Below are 20,378 nucleotides of genomic sequence, written 5' to 3' on the forward strand. Positions count from 1 at the left end.
TGAGAATATACGCCATTTATATTGGTAATTTCACTCACCCTCATTTGACTTATCTATTACTCAATACAAAAGTGGGAAAGAGAAAATTCAACATCCAAATCGACTTCAAAGACATTTAATTCTATGATATTCTCTTCTATTTTGCCTATCCTATTTATAACAAAACTGCTTAATTACTCTAAGTTAAAATCAGTTTGATCCCAGAGTGTCTGTATTGAAGTATATTGTACCTGCTCTCCGATATACCCCATAGTGGACTTATATTGTAGGTTTTCTTACCGGGACAATAATAACTCCCAATGGTAAAAGGTATGAAGTACGCTTGGCTAGTCAAATGTAAGCACGCGTTTAACACCTGACGTTGCTCGATACCGCACTTCATGACGTGTGCCTTGCTCACGTTTCATTACAGTGGGTCACCATTTCAATTTGTTTGTGTAAAGATTGGTGACATTCGTCATGTCGATGTCTAATTGTATCAGGAACCATTGATATGCTTAATCAATACCATATAGCATTGATAAATGGTTTAAACATTAATCGAAAGTCATTAAGCTGCGGCTGCAATTATAGAGATTTAATGCAGTAAAAGTAACAGAAAGGGATTAGTACAAGGGAAATTGAACAAATAAGACGAACATAACATAGAGTTTATAGCGGTTATATTGATGGCTTCCGCTGGCAAAAGTGAATGTTTGGTTCGAATCTCTCCCACATATGCAAGTTTTACATTTATTTCCTCTGATACCCCTTGTTTTACCTAATATTTGTTATTCAAGGTAACTTTTCCGACAGACTTGGTTACATCCAAGAAAAACTCGCAAAAAGAATTGGACCTGTCGTAAATAAACCAATGATTTTGTTATTCTATACATAGTCAGGAAGTTAAATAAATTATATCTTATTCTAAACCGTATTTACAATATGCTACGAATATATACAAATAAAACCCGTTTAAATAACAAAGCATATCATAACATTTTTGCAAAAAAGCGTAATGTTTTTCGTGTTAATGTTATTGATGAGTAAATAATGTTGGCAGGTATGAAAAATAAATATATTTCTGTTAAAAATATATAATAGTTATAAATTCAGTCTATAGAATTTGAAAAATGAAAATGGATTTACTGGTACTATGTTAAATGGGTGAAGCAAGTTTTGGCACAGGGTTAAATTATGTACAAATACAGTAATATTTTACATGATAATACCAGTTTCAGAAGAACAAATTCAAATCCACATAAAGTTCTTTACAGGGTGTTTAGCATCTTCACAATGTCGAGCTATTACGAACTTCGTGTTATACCTTGACGGCAATAGCCACTTTCTTGTATCACAGAAGTTTGTAAATACGATTGATTTGATTGTATGCTAAAGAATACAGCCTTTCAGAGGCTCCGACAAAAAGCTTGTTAACAATAAGCCATAATGTTTACAGTATTTCTGTCGAGGGCTCGGATTGGCGGTGTTCACTGGTGTACAATCCAATAAATTCGCTGCATTTCTATGATACAAGAAAATGGACTATTGCAGTCAAGGTATTTGTTGTAAAAGCTTGACATTGTGAAGATTGGTATTTAGAGTTCAAATTAGTTATATAACCGAGTTCTAGTTTTACCAACCCGTATTACTTGTCAACAAGAAAATACGACGTTTAGCTCGTATACAACTAAAACATGACGTTAGTGTTCACTATTTATCAATACACGTAGGCTACATTCCACCACAACTGTACATACTCAATATCCAAAAACCCACTCATGAATTGTGTTTCAGTAATGGTTTCTAAGGTACGTTCTAGCAGATTACTTTTACTGTTTTATTGGTTAAACTAGTACCACTATATTGTTAATCTGGTATCTACGTGACGTACATGTAATTAAAGTAAAACTGTACATCCAAATCATGTTAAAATAACATAACGTAATTCTTAAAACTCAGCGATTCCAGCTTGTAAAATGGCCACTACACGCAGGTGAGCAGCGTTTCCTGAAAAAGCAACAGAAACGAATTCATGGTTTATTTAGATGAAAATTTGCAGTGGCCACTAAATGATAAATAAACCTGATTGACCTTCATACCCTTAGAAATATCCAGCAATATCGACAATGAAAGTTTTGAATTTTGAGTCTCTTTTACCGAAATATAAACATATAATAACATACTGTTACATATTTGAAAGCAGAAGAAGTTGTCTGAAAATGGTGTTGCAGCTCTACAACTCGAGGCATATATACTATTGGAGATAACCTCAGAAATATTGAACCGTTATTGAACTCTAAAAGCAATCTGAAATATTTACTTACATAACATTACAGAGGAAAGTACACCAATCAAAATCAGAGCTAACTGTGGTTGTAACTCTATTGGTTGTTAAATTCTCTTGGGTCGTTGGTAGTGAATGGTATTTTGTTGCTTGCTCTGTTACTTCTGATGTAGGGTGACTACTCAAGGAAGTGTCTTGTGCAGTCGTGTTACTCCTTACACTTTTCATTTGAGAAGTTAAAGCGAGTCTTATTGGTTTGGTCGATGGCGTTGCTGATGATATGGTAAGAGAAACAGTGTCTGTTGGAGCTTCAAGTTGTGTTGCTAATTGTCCAGTCATCAATGCTGATGTGTTTTGTATGAAAGTTTCGATTTCGGTTTGCAGCATGAAATCAGTATTACCAACAATAGTTGGATCAACATTTATATAGTTTTCTGGAATCACAACTTCGTTCATGGATGTGTCCACAGGTGTCGATGTAAGGACGTTACCACCGCCAGTAATAATTGTGTGGTTGGTACCGGAGACGGTGGTTCCTTGATTTTCAGTTACAAATACCTGACCGAGATCTTTTGTGTCTTTTGGTAATGATCTTTGAATGTCAGAATCATTTTGAGATTGGTCCTTTAATCTTGTAACCATTGGTGATCTATCTTGGGTTGCAGTATCAAGGAGTGTTTGTTGACCGAGAGTGTGAGTATGATTAACCGGATTACCCGTTGTAGTTTCTAAGTTATTCCTCGTACCGATGTCAACAGATACTTGTTGCTGTATACCGTCATTTTGATCCAAATAATCTGCGTCTAATAAGTTTCTACCGGTCTTCATAGGTTTTTTTATAGGGTAATCTACAATCATGTTTTCAGATTGGTCGAATGGATATTGTACATTGTTCTCGTTAGGTGAATTGAACTTTGAATTATGCTCTCCATCAATAGAGTACAAACTTACCAATTTTTGGCGATTTTTGTTGATCGGTGACGGATTTTCGTTGTCTCCATGAATTTTATTATCACTCGATTTGATCCTGCTAGTGTTTAAGTTTTTGCTTTTACCAGTATTGTTCAATTTTTGTGTGGCACCAATTTCTGGATTCTTCTTTGGCATCTGCTGTTTAGATGGTTGGTGCGCAGACATGATATCCAAAAGAGACTGTCCGTCCAATATTTCGAAGGCTAACTTTGGATATTGACTTCCAAGTTTCATTCTATTTAATATATCTATGGTGTTGTCAATCAGGGGTCGTCCAAGATAGTTAAAATTGATCCCGTCACGTCTCATTGCCTGGAGATGTAGAAGCCTTCTAAAGACATCAATGTTCACCAGGCTGCCGCTCTTAACTGCTGCTGATTGATCCAACATCAATGAATGTTCCTTAATTGTGTGCCTATCTTTCGTCGCCTTGGCTTTTTCTATTAAATTCACTATTTGTTGGCCATCATATATCATGTTTGACATTTTGTCATAATGTGTGAATTTTGCTGTCCTTTGTTTAACGACTCTACCGTAATGGATATCATTACTTTTCGGGTACTGCTTCCGTTCACGAAAGACTGTTTCTGGTTCAGTTCGTTTTGTTCAGTTATAGTTTCAGTCTTGAGGGGACGACATCGGATAACAGGGACAACGACCATTATTAGTAGAAATGAGAGTAATAGTTTTTGAAGCAACATGTTCTACTGAAAAGAAAGATAATGCTTTTATTGATTATTTCATTTCATTGTTATATTTTCTCTTTTTTTTTAGTATATCAAAATAGAACTGGCGTAGGCAAAAACTTTACACGCCAGTCCAAACAACAATTAAGGAAAAGAATCAAAGCAAGCAATAACTGTCGTTGTATGTACTGAGTCAAGTTAATTTATTCTATTGCGTGTCTGTCTTAGATACATTCATCATAATAAACTGAAAGTTTAATTTTTGTGTACGATACAACTACCGAAATGTTTATACTAATTTATAACTTACGTAAAATGAACATAATTGTGTAATGAAAAGATAAAGAGTATGCATACTTCTGTTTCAGCCATGCGTATAAAACATTGAAGCAATACTGGAATAGTTTGGTATTTTAAGTCCAACAACATAACCCTGAACCCTAACCCTAACCTACCTATATAAATTGTAACCGAGCTAGGAAGATGGTTTGTTCTGTTTTCTCCTGCTTTATGTAACAATATCCAAAATCTATCCAGATACAATTTCCACGTAGTCCAAACAGTTAGTGTACTGCGTCTTCATCTGTTGTGATGTCCAATAAGGCGTGGCTATGAAATTGCACACGGACGTTAAGCCTCCCAAAAAACACAAAACAACACCGAACCCAAATGACTGGTGACGTTATTGTGTTTTCATGAGCAATACAGCAATCGCGTAAAATATAATCTTTATTATATAGCTCGTGAGAAGGTAACATTAATAATTGTCAACAATGATGACAGATTAGAAGGTTAATGCGGTAATACCACTTACATAGGCGTCAAAAATGAAATTTTGAAAAAATACCTATATTGCTTTTGTAGATAGCACAATGTTGCGTCTTGCAAATACTGGGCGAAATTTCTTATTTCGGCCGGCAGGGAAAAATTCCGATATTCCTGCCAAAGTTAACTTTACCAGAAAGGGCAATCAGGGAAACGTCCGTTGTCGGCATTTAATCAAAGTACATTCAATTTAAGAGGCATCTTTCCTTAAATTCAAAAATACCATTGGTGAGATCCTACAACAATCCCGTTTTTAAAACAGAGATGTAGTTTTTGCACGATGTACCTTAATTAACATGTTTTATTTGACTGAATTTTTATTAAAGTGATGAATATGCTCGTAACTGTCACTGTTCAACCCACTCCCCATATATTACATTCATTTAAAGGGAAACGAGTAAAGGTGGTGATATCACTATAATTAAAAATGGCGAGGGTACGAAACACAACAAATGATCCTTTCTTCTGATTCCGGTTTAGTAACTAATGTTCCCGTCCAAAAAAAGTCATCGCGAAGACAATATATAGTGTTGTAAGTTTGCATTTCGTGTAAATACGGATGCCTCAAAATTTAAAACGAAATAATGTTTGTCTGAAAATGCAAGGTGGTTATACAAGCACATGTTTATTTTGCCATTAATGCAAACTGATCATGTTTAAGCTGATATTCCAATTGACAATAAAATAATCGGTAAAATTCGATTAACCGCCGAAAGTACCGAGACAGTAGGACACAAAGTTCGAATCAATCGGTCATAATGGAGACAGAGAGTCTCATTCTCTTCATAAATAATTAATAAATGATTTGGTTAAATATGTCGACTACATTCTGATGAACTTGTGAATTGGAAGAGTTGACATCGATTTAAGGCAGTCCTTAGTTAAAACATACAGTATTCATTCACGCATGCCAGAATATCAAGCGTTACCAAAACTGTTAGTTAAAAAAATATTATGGTAAAGGCCTCTTGCACCAATATTGGTGGTAGTTGAGGAGGGGGGGAGGGGGGGGGGGGGTTTGGTGGTATTTATAAAATAAATTGTGGAAATATGCATTTGTTCATGGTAAAAATGTAATAATATGGCAAGAATATTCTTTGAAAATGCATAAAATGTACTGTTTTTCAAAACTTTTTCCCTATGACCAAAAAATGGATTTGAAAAAAACCTTGGCGATAGCGCCTCCCAATCCGAAGTTCTGCAGCCAAAATATGCACAAAGATTTAATTGAAAATTAAGTAGCCTCTGTTATTTAGACGTTAAAACAATTTTTGGGAATTTTTTTTTGTACTACAGGACGATAGTAAAGAATATCAATATGTTAAAAACTTCTCAAGTACATTTTACTTCATCAATAACACAACTTAAAACAATTAACAATGAAAATATTAATTACAACATATTCTTAGAACGACAAATATTCTAATAATAAAGCAAAAAATATGCAAATAACTGTCAACTGTAGCTTAAGTATGACTTAATCATAGAAAACCATACCGAAAAATGTTAACTTTATACAAAAAAAAGATAACTTTGCCAGTACACCTAGTGACTGAAAAATCCTGCTACTTGATTTAGAAGATGGTACAACTAGGCACCAATTAATAGCTAAAAATTCTAATTTGCTGACGTTCTTTTTTGCCGCTGTCCTGCTTAAATTACCCTCAATGTACACTAGTAGATCGTCATTGCCATGAGAAATTCTATGAATCACCAATGGACCTGAGCCGATTTGGATAGAGAATTTATCTGTTCATCCGTAATCGAGTGTAGAGAAATAAAGACACCAATCTGACCACAAAAAGCCCCCGCAGTTCTTTGTAGCTATGAGCATCCATAATTTGTGTCATAACTAAAACCTTTGGCCACAATAGTTTTGAAAATGGAATATGATGTGAACGTATTCAAGCAATTTTCGGCATTTCATTGTCCTATCAATAGTTATATGTGGAAGTAAGCGCATTTTGTGATGCCCTTGCCAAAATTTATTCTAAAATAAAATGAAGAGCCCTGCAAGAAAGCATGAAATCAATGTCATATGACTACATTTTGAGATCAATGGTTGATCACTGCTATCGTGTCCCAATCTCTTAGCTAGTTTGACACGATGTTTCGTATGTGAAGACACGGTCCACTAAGCTTTAAGAGAAATAAGAAATATAATACATTCATTGTTATCAACGTAATACATTTTACAATTTATCTCATTCGTAATTTTTTTTTCATACGCCCCTTCGATTTTCTATATTAATTAATTTTTTAAATTAAAAAACATCTTTTAGTTTTAAAATAGTTGACTTAAATGTAATTAATGAATTGAAGTTTTTTGTCGTAATGTTTATTTCATTCAACAAATTAACTGTACACCACACATCGATATAAACTGGTTCGATTACATACAGAGTTGTTTCCCTTAGCACCAATCCGAACCTTAATTCAAAACCACCCATCGCCCAATCTCACATACGGAGTTGTCAGACCTTTCAGGCCCTTTTAATGCTTTCATCTCAAAAGTAGTCTAAAAACACATTATCTTGCGATTTAAAACCCATTCGATATGTTTTAAGTATCAGAATATTGCCACATTTCTTTAATAGTAGCAATTCTAAGCAATAAACGGTTTCTGGTCAGGGTGTCAGTTTGTACCAAGCCGTAATATAAGACTGGTGAAAAGAAATACAAGCTATGAGAAAATAAAATTATGCATGGTATAGTATTGTATTCATTGGAAATCTTTCCTTTTGTTTCGCGGGGTTTTCATAATTTATTTAAAAACTAGCCGGCAGAATGGTTTTATTAAAACTTTTGTCGTACGTATTTAAAGTTTGGCATGATCAATTTTAAAGAGACGTTTTTCATGGAATACCAAGAATATTGTCTTGGTAGTTACAGATATTAAAGCCCCAATGCTAAAATAAACATGATAATTTTCTCTACAATCACACTTAGATTTCCAGTCGGATTATCTTTAACGTGCATATCAGTTCGACGCTCTTTCAGGTCAGCTTCACCAATCTGCCGGGGAAACCTGGCTGAAGGTACCCGAAGGTTTAACCTCGACCTTCTTTGATACTGTACGAATACCTCATACTGAAAAGTGAATCGGAAATATCGAGCCGTTATTCGAGGCCAAGGGCGATATCTACGTTCTTAATATTGAGATAGACACAGACTGCTAATTTAATACACAACTACACGTCATACAATTTTATGGAAATTGTTTGAAATGTGTCTATTGCACATTGTAACTTAAAGATCAAATATGATAGAGATGCTTTCTGAGTAACTTCGTAATGGTAATTGAGCTTGGAACCAGCAAGATGTTTAAGATTCTACTCTGGATGGTTGTTGGAATACATTCTCTGGTCATTGAGAAAGGAGATCGTCTCATGTTAGATCCCATAACGAATTCTGATCCAACAACGCCGGTATTGACTACTACATCTCGCTCTGCATTGTCATGTTTTGTTAAATGCTTACAGATGGCATGTGATTCAGTGGTGTACTGTACAGGTTTATCTGCTTGTTCTTTGTATCTGACTAAAGAACGCACTTTGAATGTTAATGATACAAAGGGAACCCCTGATCAATGTACTTATATAAGACGAAAGGTTTGTATCTTTAACTTTCTATATTTTAACTTAACAAATGTACACAAATTGCTTGGAAGTTTTTAAGAAAAAAAAATTTCAGTGTAAAAAAAAACTCGATAAATACATACTTAATTCTATAGAAAAACAAGAAGAAAACACTGGGGTATGAGATTTACAGACATTTTTTTTACATCTTTTTTTAGACAATATCATATACCAACTTGTTTTATGAAGAATTGTGAATACAATTGCATTGAAATTCGCTCTTCTTCTGGTCATATTTCTTAAATCCTTGATCAAGTGGCTATGGTTTGATTCACTAAAGTGACCGGAATGACCATATAATTGTAGACAGTCCTCTGTTTATTTCTATTTTCAACGTTTCAGAATGTTTGTGAAAGTGGGGAGTATGCCAATGGTATCTGTATACATTATAATGATACTCAGTTTCAGACATTTGTTTCAGGTAAATATTCAACCATTAACTTCCATTTTATAGGTCATCTAAATTCTAGGTGAAAACTGGTATTTATATATCTTAAAGCAACTAGTTAACCAACCAATAAAATCAATGAAATGGAATGAGCCATACTATAAGATATTTTGAACTGTGGCATAACAAGAGCGGAAAAAAGCATACAATACATGAACATATTTTGTTTCGATATACGTTCTTTCAGTTTGAATTTAACGGTTTATTGTTACCATGTATTTATTTGCCTTTACAGATTCCTATAAATTGATGTATGAATCCGGTAATTACAATACTAATGAGGTGTTATTACACAGACATATTGACCTTGGTTACAAATTAGGCCTGCGGTTAAAAGTTACTGAGAAGTTCAGTTTGGATGATGGAACAAATTTTACAAGGTATATACCACCATCAATAATCGGTATGGGATCTGATTTCATTCAAGAACAAGTTATGAGTCTGATGATGCTATCAGGCCGATCTATAAATCCAGACATCATCAAGGCATATGAAATCATGGCATCAAATGGCAAGAGGATTTCATTCAACTCTTCTTCATCTGCACCCGAAACAAAAGAAACTTCTCTCCAATGGTATATGAGAAAGCTCAATGAAACTGAGGAATGCTATAGCAAAGTTCCAAATGGTGAAGTAACCGGAACTATGAGCGACTGTATAGCAGCAGTTCAGAATGGTTCCGAGTTGTATGTCGTAACCTCATCTTTGGCAGGTCCAGTAACTATTGAAATTCTAGATGTCGCCTCGCTGGAATACTCATTTCCATTACACTTAGATTTCCATCAAGTTCAAGGGGAGGATTTCGAGCCGTATGATGATTCTACAGCTTGGAGTGTGGTGGTAGGCAGGTCTAATGAAGCTCTTATAACAAGAGTTGCTGTAAAAATGGAAATCGATAGGCCATATTCAATTAGAACCGAGGATCAAAAGGTGCAGTACTTTATCGACATTGGCTGGTATAAGGCATTTTCTGTAAGTGAAAATGGGCACATTCTTGAAGGAACTATACAAAATTTGATGGATGTCATTAAGTCCGGTAGTCGTGTCAGAGTAATGACACACTTTGATCGTACTCGGATGTTAACAACCAATGCCCTGTACATCAATGAATTAGACAGATCTGTCCAAGGTATCACATCAGGTTACCCGCACACCAACGACATTCTACAAACTTTAAGACCGGCTTTGCGATATACTTACTTACAAACATACGGAGAAGCAAAAATGTGTATTATGGGAGTTGGAAATCCGTCAGTTCTCGCAGAAATAGAACCGTTTCAGATGAAAAGCGAATGGTATGTTGAATCGAGGCCCTGGACATGTGTGTTGAAGACTGATGAAAATCAGAACATTGGTTTTGGAAGCATCGAAGATCTGAAACAAGCTGTTATAAACCAGAAGGACGTTCGATTGATCATCGCCACTTCTCCTCACGATAAATTAGCTGTCGATGTAACTGAAACAAGGTTTTATGACGACGGTTCATTCGTTTGCCAATTTGGACCAGTTACTATGAATGTTACCACCTGCATGCAATGGAGTGGAGTTGTAAATGAATCATTGATTGTTCAGATTGTCGAAACAATTCCCTTTCAGTCGACAGGTTCTGGTACGATGAAATACATTACGAATGCTATAGAATGGTTCGTCAACTAGCTGAGTAGAAAAACTAGAAAACATAACAAAGCACTTCTTAAATGGTAGTATAATTTTGCACGAAAAAAAAACTTTTTGAACAATATAGTAACATAGTACAACTTCTGTAAACCTACATCACCATCAGAATTACTAAACCAATGTAATCCATCTTGTTCTTACTTACCTCTCAAAAACGATGATTATAGTCTCACAAGTTTGCATTTACATGATGCTCAAGAAGTCGAGATAGATTCGCACTCGCCCATTGGTTCCACAGCACAAGATCAATCCACAAATCAGACCTATGATGGGGTATTTTCTGACAAACCTGAAACTCAAACAAACAAAAGGCCGCGGTACACGATGAACAAATCATCACTTAGTGATAGCACTCTACCGGAGACTGAATCTGATGCTGACGATTCTGATAGAGAAACCAAGGAAGAAAAGAAAACTTTTCGAATGTTCCTCCTCTGATGAAGATCTTGCCCACTCTCCAATTAGACCAATTTCAACAACCTCTGTACCTTCATCCCCAAATACACCCACACACAACCCCCCACATAAAAGATCAAAGCCAGGAAAAGCCATGCCAGAAAAATGGAAAAAGAACATACAAAAGCAATTACGAATGGAAGGAAAGGATTATAGCGGGATAAAGAAAGATGACGAGGGTCATTATGTGTATTCATCTGAGAAGCAAAAGAGAACATTGGGAGAAAGGAATTGTACTCGATTGTGTGCAATAGGGAAAAAATGCACTTCATTCAGTGAGGATGAACGATCTTCTATATTTGATCGTTTTTGGACGAACTTAAATTGGGATCAAAAGAGAGTTTTTGTTGCTGGATTGATAGACAAGGTTGAAGTAAAAGAAAGGAGGAAGAAAACGGGCGAAAGTCGAAAGAAGTATTCCTTTAAGTATTTCTTGAAAAAGAATGAATAACGCCTTCCCGTCTGTCGCAATATGATGTTAAATACTCTTGGACTTAAAGACAAGATGGTTTACGAGTGGATGAAAGATGTTAGTGTGGATGTACCGAACAAAACACCAGATAAACGACGCAATACGCAACGCACTGATAACAAAGTCATTGCAGCCAAAGAATTTCTGGGGAAACTACCAAACCTACCTTCTCATTACTGTCGCGCAACATCGAATAAGAAATATCTTGAACCCATTTTCACCACATTCGCAGACTTATATCGAGTTTACAAACAGTATTGTACAACTGAAGGAGTGGGCATTGTTTGTAAGAAGGCCTTTAAGTCATGTTTTGATGATTTGAATCTGTCGCTTTCTCGTCCTAAGAAGGACCAGTGTGATATTTGCTGTGGATTCGAAGCCGGAAATATCTCAGAGATTGATTATAACAACCATATTAATCTGAAAAATGAGGCGAGGATGAAAATTCCAATGACAAAGCACGAGCTGAAAATGACAATCGTATTAAAGTCATAACCCTTGATCTCCAGTCATTGCTCCTCAGTCCACGTATTCAAGCTAGCTCCATGTATTATAAAACTAAGTTAGGCTGTCACAATTACACAATATATGACTTGAACACAAGGCAGGTTGTTTGCTACTTTTGGCACGAAGGGGAGGGAGAACTTTCCGCGAACTCCTTTGCCTCGTGTTGAGCGGATTACATTGATAATTTGTCGGGACATATAGACGAACTTATAATTTTCAGTGATGGTTGTACATACCAAAATCGAAACGTCATCTTATCTAATACCCTTCTAAAACTATCTGAAGATAAGAATATTACAATTGTCCAAAAATTTCTAGAGAAAGGTCACACCCAAATGGAGTGTGACAGTGTCCATAGCACTATTGAGAGGCGTTTACGCAACAAGCCTATTTACGTTCCACAAAATTATGTAGATCTAATAGGTACTGCCCGTGTTTCTCCTCCGTACAAAGTAAAGTATCTCTCCAGTGATTTTTTTCGGAAATATTCGGAATTGAAGTACTATACCTCAATCCGTCCTGGTCGCGATAGTGGAGACCCTGTAGTTACTAATATACGACTTCTCCAATACAAAAACGGAATTATCTCCCATAAGTTACGGTATTCTGATACAGAATTTGAAGAGTTACCTTGTAGACGTCGAAACTCAGAGGCATCCGAAACACAGTTAACCATTCCAAAACTTTATGATGTAAAACCAAAAATCAAAGCAAAGAAATACAAACATTTGCAGGAACTAAAAGCAGTTATTCCTAAGGATTACCACCCGTTTTATGATGGCCTTATTCACGATTAACTCATGCCCATCTAATCCACATTGAGAATGAGTTTATTTGTATTGTTATATTTTATTGTGATAGTAACTAAGCCGTTTTAATTTCATTCTTTGAGATTTATTTTACAGTACACTCTTTTCATACAGAATATCAAGTAGATATCGTCATTCTTTGTTTTTATTGAAATGATTTTTTTTTTAATAAAATTTGTTAACTCGTTTGAATGATATATTTTTCATTCATGTGGACTTTATCTGTTTAGTAATATCAAAAAAATATTCATAAAACATGTCTATCTGTTAAAATCAAAATGACGTATAACATCATTTTTCTCAAATTGTAATGTCAAAATCGCGTATATCCATTTCTGACGTCACGAATGTAGACCCACACAAAAATGTACCAGCATAGTATGTAAAGACGCATAAGAACTATATATACCAAAAACTAACATTATTCTTCCATTATTAACAAAGTTATGCAGTTTTTTGTCTGTCCTGAAAAATTTTGAATTCTGCATATTCGCGATTTTGGAAGCCCACCGACGATATGGGAACTCGTTCGTATCCCATACAAATACGCTTTTAAGATTACCAAAAGTATCCGGATAATTTAAAAGGGTTATAGGCAAAAAGCCAATGCAAGACATTGGGCAAAACCATTGCTTCAAGTGATCCTGTGTGCATCGTTAGTCGAGGGTTTCTGTCCAGTAATAATGTAACGAGTAACGAGACGCCATTATTGATATTTTAAAATAAAAATATTTATCATTTTGTCTGCTTATTTATGTGTTTCTTTCTTAATATCATACGACGAAAATCAAGAAATTTTATAAATTATACTTCAAAGACATAGCATTAGAAAATGAACTGAAAACATCCACATATGGGTGGAAACAACACTACCTCGAAATTGTGAAACTTTTTTTAGTAAACCCAATCGCACGAAGAGATAACTATATTTGTTTATATTTCGTACATAAATGGCGCTTACGTATGTAAACTTAACTGCGTGATTACAGCATTCTATGATAATAGCCCCATGAAGTCAAGGTATTCGATGTAGCTTAAGATTGTGAAGATTACGCTTGAATACTACCGTTTGCCATTCAGAAATGAGGGGACCATTTATACTAAAGGTTTAAAACTTGGATGTCACTGACATCGTTAACATTATCCTTTATGCCATTAATGGTATCCTACACATTCTGAGAGCGGAATTTGGGTAATGACGTCACTACTGAATTAAGTTCTTCAAGGTGAATTATCGAGGCATTTATCTCGATCTTTACCCTGATATTTCATTAAAAAAGACCAAAATAGTTAATATTTTCACTTTTCAATAAGCAGAAAGTCATTATAGAGGTGTATCATTAAAACGTCGTTAAGACGATCTCGCAAGTGTTAATCACAAGCAGCAAACAACAGCTGTTGGGACGGAATACGGGCTTTGATGAATTTTCACAGAGATGTTGTCGTCGGTTGATGGCTAAATTATGATTCTTCACGCCAACAGTTTTCCTTAATTGAAATTTCTCGAATGACAATAAGTAGTACCTCGTTATAAAAGTATAGTTCAAATTTTCTTCCAGTCCTCTTGTCAACTTGTCCAAACAATGAGGAACATCGGACTTATTTCTCTTCACATTATTGTGGGTAAGTGTTCTTCACTTTTCTTTTTTTTTATAAAAAGGCCTTAACTTGATTTTTCTTCCGGCACAGAAAATAAATCAAAGACAGACAGGTTTCTGGTTATATATTAAAAAGTCACTATATACGGATTATGGAAGACCATTGATGACTGAAGTTCTGGCAAATTTTGGAATTTGGATTTCGGAAAAGTGAGTGTCAAATGAATTGTTTTTTTTTTTTAAATATAATACAGTACTGATAAACACGGGCTGCAAAAATCAATTTATTGTATTTCCGTGTAATTTCCTTAGTCACAACTCAATCGCCTCCGTTTTTTTCTCTATTACAAATAGGTATTGCTTAGGCTAGTAATATACACCCATAGTAGCGGTTAACAAATTTTATCATTAATTTCTTATGCAGTATATTATCCAAAATAGTCCAAAATCAAATGCATGACAATTTTTTGTGAATTGAAAAACATTACAAAATTTAGAAATCTGAATCTTAAAATTGAGAACTTCAAAGATTTTTTTTTTAATGAATTGAAATTACACAAAAGTTCAGAAATTCAGAAACCAGTGATGGTCAATTTAATATGATATGGTTATTCGATTGTATATACCGATATCAAGGTGTCCAGAAAAAACTTGATCTTGATATTAGATTGCCACTCATAGATCTCAATCTCTTCTACTCATGAAATAGAATTTGAAAATTAGCTTAGTCTATAAGAAAGACTTTGCGTTGAAAAATATATAAATTTTTCAATTTTCAATCATGAATAAAAACACACTTCTATTCTAGAAATTATAACCGAAAATGAAACTGAATACAAACACACTTCCCTGACAGATATTTCTACCCGATATGAACATTATTTTGACTGAGATTTGGTATGTTATGTTTAATAAAATGGAATACGAAATAAACTTACCGATATTCTCGGGATATGTTGGCATAAGAAGGCTATTCACTAAGAATTGGTATCAATATTTCACTCATTTCAGTGCAAATCGCAGGCAAATATCCCCAATCTTCAATGTTTACATCATACGAGTTTCTCTAGGACGGTGGCGAGTTATGTCCCTTTTACAAATGCACGTGCATATCAATGATTGTCCGAAATATTCTAGTCGTTATAAATAAAATCAGGCAATAAATCAAGAGTTTCATGAAAACTATCTTCATTGTTAGCAATGAAATCAACTTTATTACTTTAATACTTGATGTGATTCTATACACAGTGTGGTCGGACAGTAAACAGGTGATACTCTCCTGTTTATATCAATGCAAGTCTTGTATAGGAAATATTTCATGTACATTACATATGAACAAGAAGTTGCGTTAAAAGACTGGACAGACAAACAGATAGACATGGACAGAAAATGGTCTGAAATGGACAGTGGCGAAGAAATCAATGAATGTCTGTATTTCGGTATTGTAGAAGAATTAAACCTGATTTTAATTTTGTGTTTCAGTGTTAGTGTTTATGATCAGATCCTCAGATGCCTCTTCATGTTCGTGTCCATTATGTATGAAATATGACGATCATCAACAGCGCTGTGAATGTTGTGTTTATTCTGTGTTTGGTAAACGATCGGATCCCATCATGAAAAGAGTAAAAATTGATACAAGTGAAGAGTGGAATCGTGTGGAAGATCCATTAACTGCACTCTATGAAATAAAAAGGGAATTTATTGAACGATACAAGAAATGATTTTTCTCTTGTGTGTTGTGTTATATTGTCATTATGGATAAGGAAAATAAAATATTGGATATGTTTTCATTCATATATCCGAATAGTTCGATTAATCTTATTCATAAATGCAGTTGGATATTTCATAATAATTATTTTATGGCCAAACGTTTTACATTCGGATAACTCAATATTGTGATAATCGAATAGTTTAATATCTCGATATCTGAATGGTTAATATTTTGGCATTCGAATAGTTTAATATTTCGATATGCGAATAGTTTAATATTTCGATATTCGAATGGCTCAACATTGCGATAATCAGATGAATATTTAGATATTCGTAAAGTTTAATATTTCGATTTTCGATTACTTTAATATTTCGATTTTCGATTACTTTAATATTTCGATATTCGAATAGTTTGATATTTCGATATTCCAATAGCTCAATATTTCAATATTCGCATAGTTCAATATTTCGTCTTGTAAACATTATAAGAAATCAAATAAAGTTTTACAAAGCTATATTATTTTATCTTTAAATTCATTTCCAGTTTTTAACACAATTATTTGTCTCTCCGCATGGCTTGAGCACACTCGTAATTAAGTTTCCATTTGATAGAATATTATCTCTAAGTTTTGTACTGAGAAAAAGTAACAAAGATATGGATTTTTGTGATCCAGTTCGTTTTTCCAATGAAGATTTCGTATTTCTTGTTGGTGACCGCTTTCCAATGACATTATATACACAACAAGTACATCTTTGGTGGTAGTCCACAACAGTGACACATGCATGACACCTGCAGGATACCGACGTCATAGTTGAACATACCTCAACCATAACACATATTAAAAGAAGGTATACTGAAATGACAAAAAAAAGTGGTATGGGAGGTGACAAGAAAGATAGTCATGTTCTTGGAATGGCGACAACAGGTATAACCATTGTTAGTAGTGGTATTATACGCCATGTTCTTCTAGATTTTTAAACAAAAAAGCGACCAAATGTTGTGGAATATTTATCGTATTATACACAAATAATTTCAGAAAAGACAAATCCATAAAACTTCATTTTTTTGTCAGAAAATAATTTTTACGTCAAATCTCACAAAATGTCCACTGAACATTTGCATCTCGTTAAAAATTTACGTTTTTCGTCTCAGCAAGTGTCTACACCATTCGTCAAAGTTATAATGCGTTAGACAAATTCTGATATCGCATTTATGTTAGAAAACGCCTCAGTAAACGATAACTTTTGTTTCAGAAAAAGTTTATTTTGATTTCAGAAAAGGTCTAATTAAGTCTCAGAAAACCGTCTACAAATATTTATTTTCGTCTCTTTGTAAGTTTTGGATAAATGTCTATCTATGTCAGAAAAAGTATATAATCGTCTCAGTAAAGGTCTATTTATGTCTGAAAACGTCTATTGTCGATTCAGTAAACGTCTACTTACGTTAGAAAACGTTATATATTTCCTTTCAGTAAACATCTATTTATGTTATATACACTTTTACTTAGTAAAGGTCTACTTTTGTCAGAAATCGTCTATCGACGCAGTCCATTTATATCTGAAAATGAATCCTTTCATCTCTATTGAAGTCTACTTGTGTCAGAAAGCGTCTTCTTTTCATGTACGTAAGCAAAATAACGCACTTCCTCAGATTCTGGTCTAAAAGACTCTAATGAACCACTAATGAATCAGACTTTTTAAGATAAATAGACACAGCTTTATGGAACAACAACCACTGGTTAAAGTTTTATGCAAAGTATGTATCGTACTCACTATTGCAAAATGTCATATAACTACTTTAAAATAAATACTCACCTAAAAATTTTGGAATCATTTTCAATTACTCCGACCACCTTGATGTTTCACTGCGGAATAATTTCCGAAAGAACGCAATATACGTATTTATATATGAATCTGACGCCCTTCTTACAAAATTCTAATAATGCCACGAACATAAATGACAGAATTTTCATATCGTTTCATTGTTCTGAAGAGAGACTTGATATATTATTAACTGGCTCTGTCATTTTTTATTTTAATTATCCCCGCTGATGGTCATTGAAAGCGTGTGAATGATGAACATTTTTTTTTTTTTTACAATAATATATACAATACAATCACGACAGCGTGTAGTGCACTGTACATGTATTTCGAAATCAATTTTTCTTCAATAAATGGCAAACTTTTTTGCAGAATGTTTATGAAAGATTCCCCTCGAAGCATCATGTATATAAGTCTATTTCATTTTATTTATTAAACGTAATATGTAAAATGACATAGACTAGTGTCTTGTAGCATTGTAATAATATAGAATTAAGCTCTGAGTAACAACATGAATCAAATTCTGTTTTAATATTTCTACAATATATAAATATATTTTCAAATATCAAATTGTCGAGGTGTCCGTGGCTAATTGTTATCGGTATCATTTACAAAATCCGTGGATGTGGATGTCAAGGCATTCAAAATTTCCACGCTATTTTTTTCATATAAATTATTATACAAAATGTCACATATTGGCCAGTGGTATCCTTGCACTATTGTTCGTTGCGTGATTTGAATTTTTCGATGAAAAAAAAAACAAGTTTGGAAACGTTGGGGGGTGCTTTTCAAGTCGACTTCGTGTTCTAAATATAACACTGATAGGCGTTTCTTTTGAAACCTACGAGTCAATTCAAAATCATACACCACTCAGAGTAGCTATCTATTCTCATAAAATTATTAAACGAGAAAAGGGATGATGAATTTCTGTGACATTTTTCTTATCACGTAATTTTTTGGCAAACTTTGAGTAGACAATTTTATTATTTTTTTTCTATTATTATTAACATTGTAAAAAGAAAAGTCCGTAAATGGAAAAAAAAAAGAGTTTGACTAGGCCTACTCTTTCGAAATTAGAGCTGTAAAGAGTGTGCATATATTATTTCCGCTTGTAAATCTAGACTATCAAAGTGAAAGTAGATCTAATGCCAAAATAACAGAACACTGGACTAAAAGATGCCTATTTCTTAGAGATTTTAATTTGATAAGACTACCCGCACAGAATTTTCATTTACAAAGGTGCTATCTTAGAAATTGGGTATTAAGAGCATAGAATAATAACTTTTCTTTCGATTCTGCTCAATTTATCTTATAAGTTATTATGACTAGTTGGATGAGCATTGCATGTATAGCAACTGGTTTGACAGCTGGAATCATGATCATAAAACGTCTTTTGACAAGAAACGCTATTTACAAGGCCAATTTATTAATGACAGGCAAGACTGCTATTGTAACTGGAGCAAATGTTGGAATAGGAAAAGCTACAGCCTTGGATTTGGCTCGAAGAAATGCAAGAGTTATTCTTGCCTGCAGAGATCTTAAGAAGGCTGAGAAAGCGGTCAAAGACATTAGGGGATATACATCTAATGGTGAATTGATTGTAAAACAACTTGATCTTGCCAGCTTGAAATCTGTGCGACAATTTTGTCAAGACATTTGTCAGGAAGAGTCTCATTTGGATGTGTTGATAAACAATGCAGGGGTCTTTCAATGTCCCTATATGAAAACAGAGGATGGTTTGGAAATGCAGATGGGTGTGAATCATTTTGGTCATTTTTTGTTGACCAATTTACTGTTGGATTTGCTGAAAAAATCTGCTCCCAGTCGTGTGGTGATCGTCTCATCTGCTCTCCTTAAACGTGGAAAGATTAATTTTGATGATATAAACAGTGAAGAAAGTTATTCTCCATCCAAAGGCTATGCAAACAGTAAATTAGCTAATGCGTTATTTGCTCGAGAACTGAGTCAACGATTGCAAGGAACAGGAGTTAATGTGTACTGCCTTCATCCTGGAGTGGTAGCTACAGATCTGGGAAGACACTTGGTACCTCAAGCTCTATTAGGAGTACTTAGACCACTAGCTGGTTTGGTACTAAAGACCAGTACAGAAGGCTGTCAGACTGTAGTATATTGTAGTGTAGAACCAGAGTTAGACAATGAAACTGGCAATTATTATGGAGATTGCCACCAGAAACCATGGAGTCCAGCAGCAAGTGATCTAATGTCAGCCAAGAAGCTGTGGGAAGTTAGCTCCATTTTAACAGGCTTATCTACCAAGAAATTACAATAAAAACTTGAAAAGAACCCTAATAAACCTAGATTATTTTGTTTCATAAAGCAGCAGTTGAAAACTGACATTTAATAATATTTGTAGTACAGTAAATGTGTTTATTTTTCAATATGGTTCCGCATTAGAAAAATTCCAAAGAATTCCCTATAGCAATGCACATAATTGCCAAGTGTAGCAAAATTATGTCAAAGTTACAATTGATT

The 20,378-nt window shown here is 34.2% G+C and overlaps 4 protein-coding genes across 4 annotated transcripts; 3 read left to right on the top strand and 1 right to left on the bottom strand.

Annotated features, from left to right (window-relative positions):
* Positions 1-1,937: 1,937 nt before the first annotated feature.
* Positions 1,938-3,724, bottom strand: LOTGIDRAFT_154859 (hypothetical protein; the record flags this gene model as incomplete). The annotated part of the gene is made up of 2 exons (XM_009065367.1): positions 1,938-1,989; positions 2,307-3,724. The coding sequence occupies 2 exons, from the start codon at positions 3,722-3,724 to the stop codon at positions 1,938-1,940; spliced, it is 1,470 nt and encodes a 489-aa protein (XP_009063615.1).
* Positions 3,725-8,042: 4,318 nt separating this feature from the next.
* LOTGIDRAFT_154860 (hypothetical protein) lies at positions 8,043-10,491 on the top strand (the record flags this gene model as incomplete). The annotated part of the gene is made up of 3 exons (XM_009065368.1): positions 8,043-8,360; positions 8,730-8,808; positions 9,071-10,491. The coding sequence occupies 3 exons, from the start codon at positions 8,043-8,045 to the stop codon at positions 10,489-10,491; spliced, it is 1,818 nt and encodes a 605-aa protein (XP_009063616.1).
* Positions 10,492-11,473: 982 nt separating this feature from the next.
* On the top strand, positions 11,474-11,935 carry LOTGIDRAFT_154861 (hypothetical protein; the record flags this gene model as incomplete). Its single annotated transcript, XM_009065369.1, has 1 exon — positions 11,474-11,935. One exon carries the CDS (start codon positions 11,474-11,476, stop codon positions 11,933-11,935), a length of 462 nt encoding a protein of 153 aa, XP_009063617.1.
* A 7,325-nt stretch (positions 11,936-19,260) lies between these two features.
* On the top strand, positions 19,261-20,175 carry LOTGIDRAFT_154862 (hypothetical protein; the record flags this gene model as incomplete). The annotated part of the gene is made up of 1 exon (XM_009065370.1): positions 19,261-20,175. One exon carries the CDS (start codon positions 19,261-19,263, stop codon positions 20,173-20,175), a length of 915 nt encoding a protein of 304 aa, XP_009063618.1.
* Positions 20,176-20,378: the final 203 nt, after the last annotated feature.

The sequence above is a fragment of the Lottia gigantea genome (genome assembly GCF_000327385.1).
Source record: "Lottia gigantea unplaced genomic scaffold LOTGIsca_7, whole genome shotgun sequence".
NCBI lineage: Eukaryota > Metazoa > Mollusca > Gastropoda > Lottiidae > Lottia > Lottia gigantea.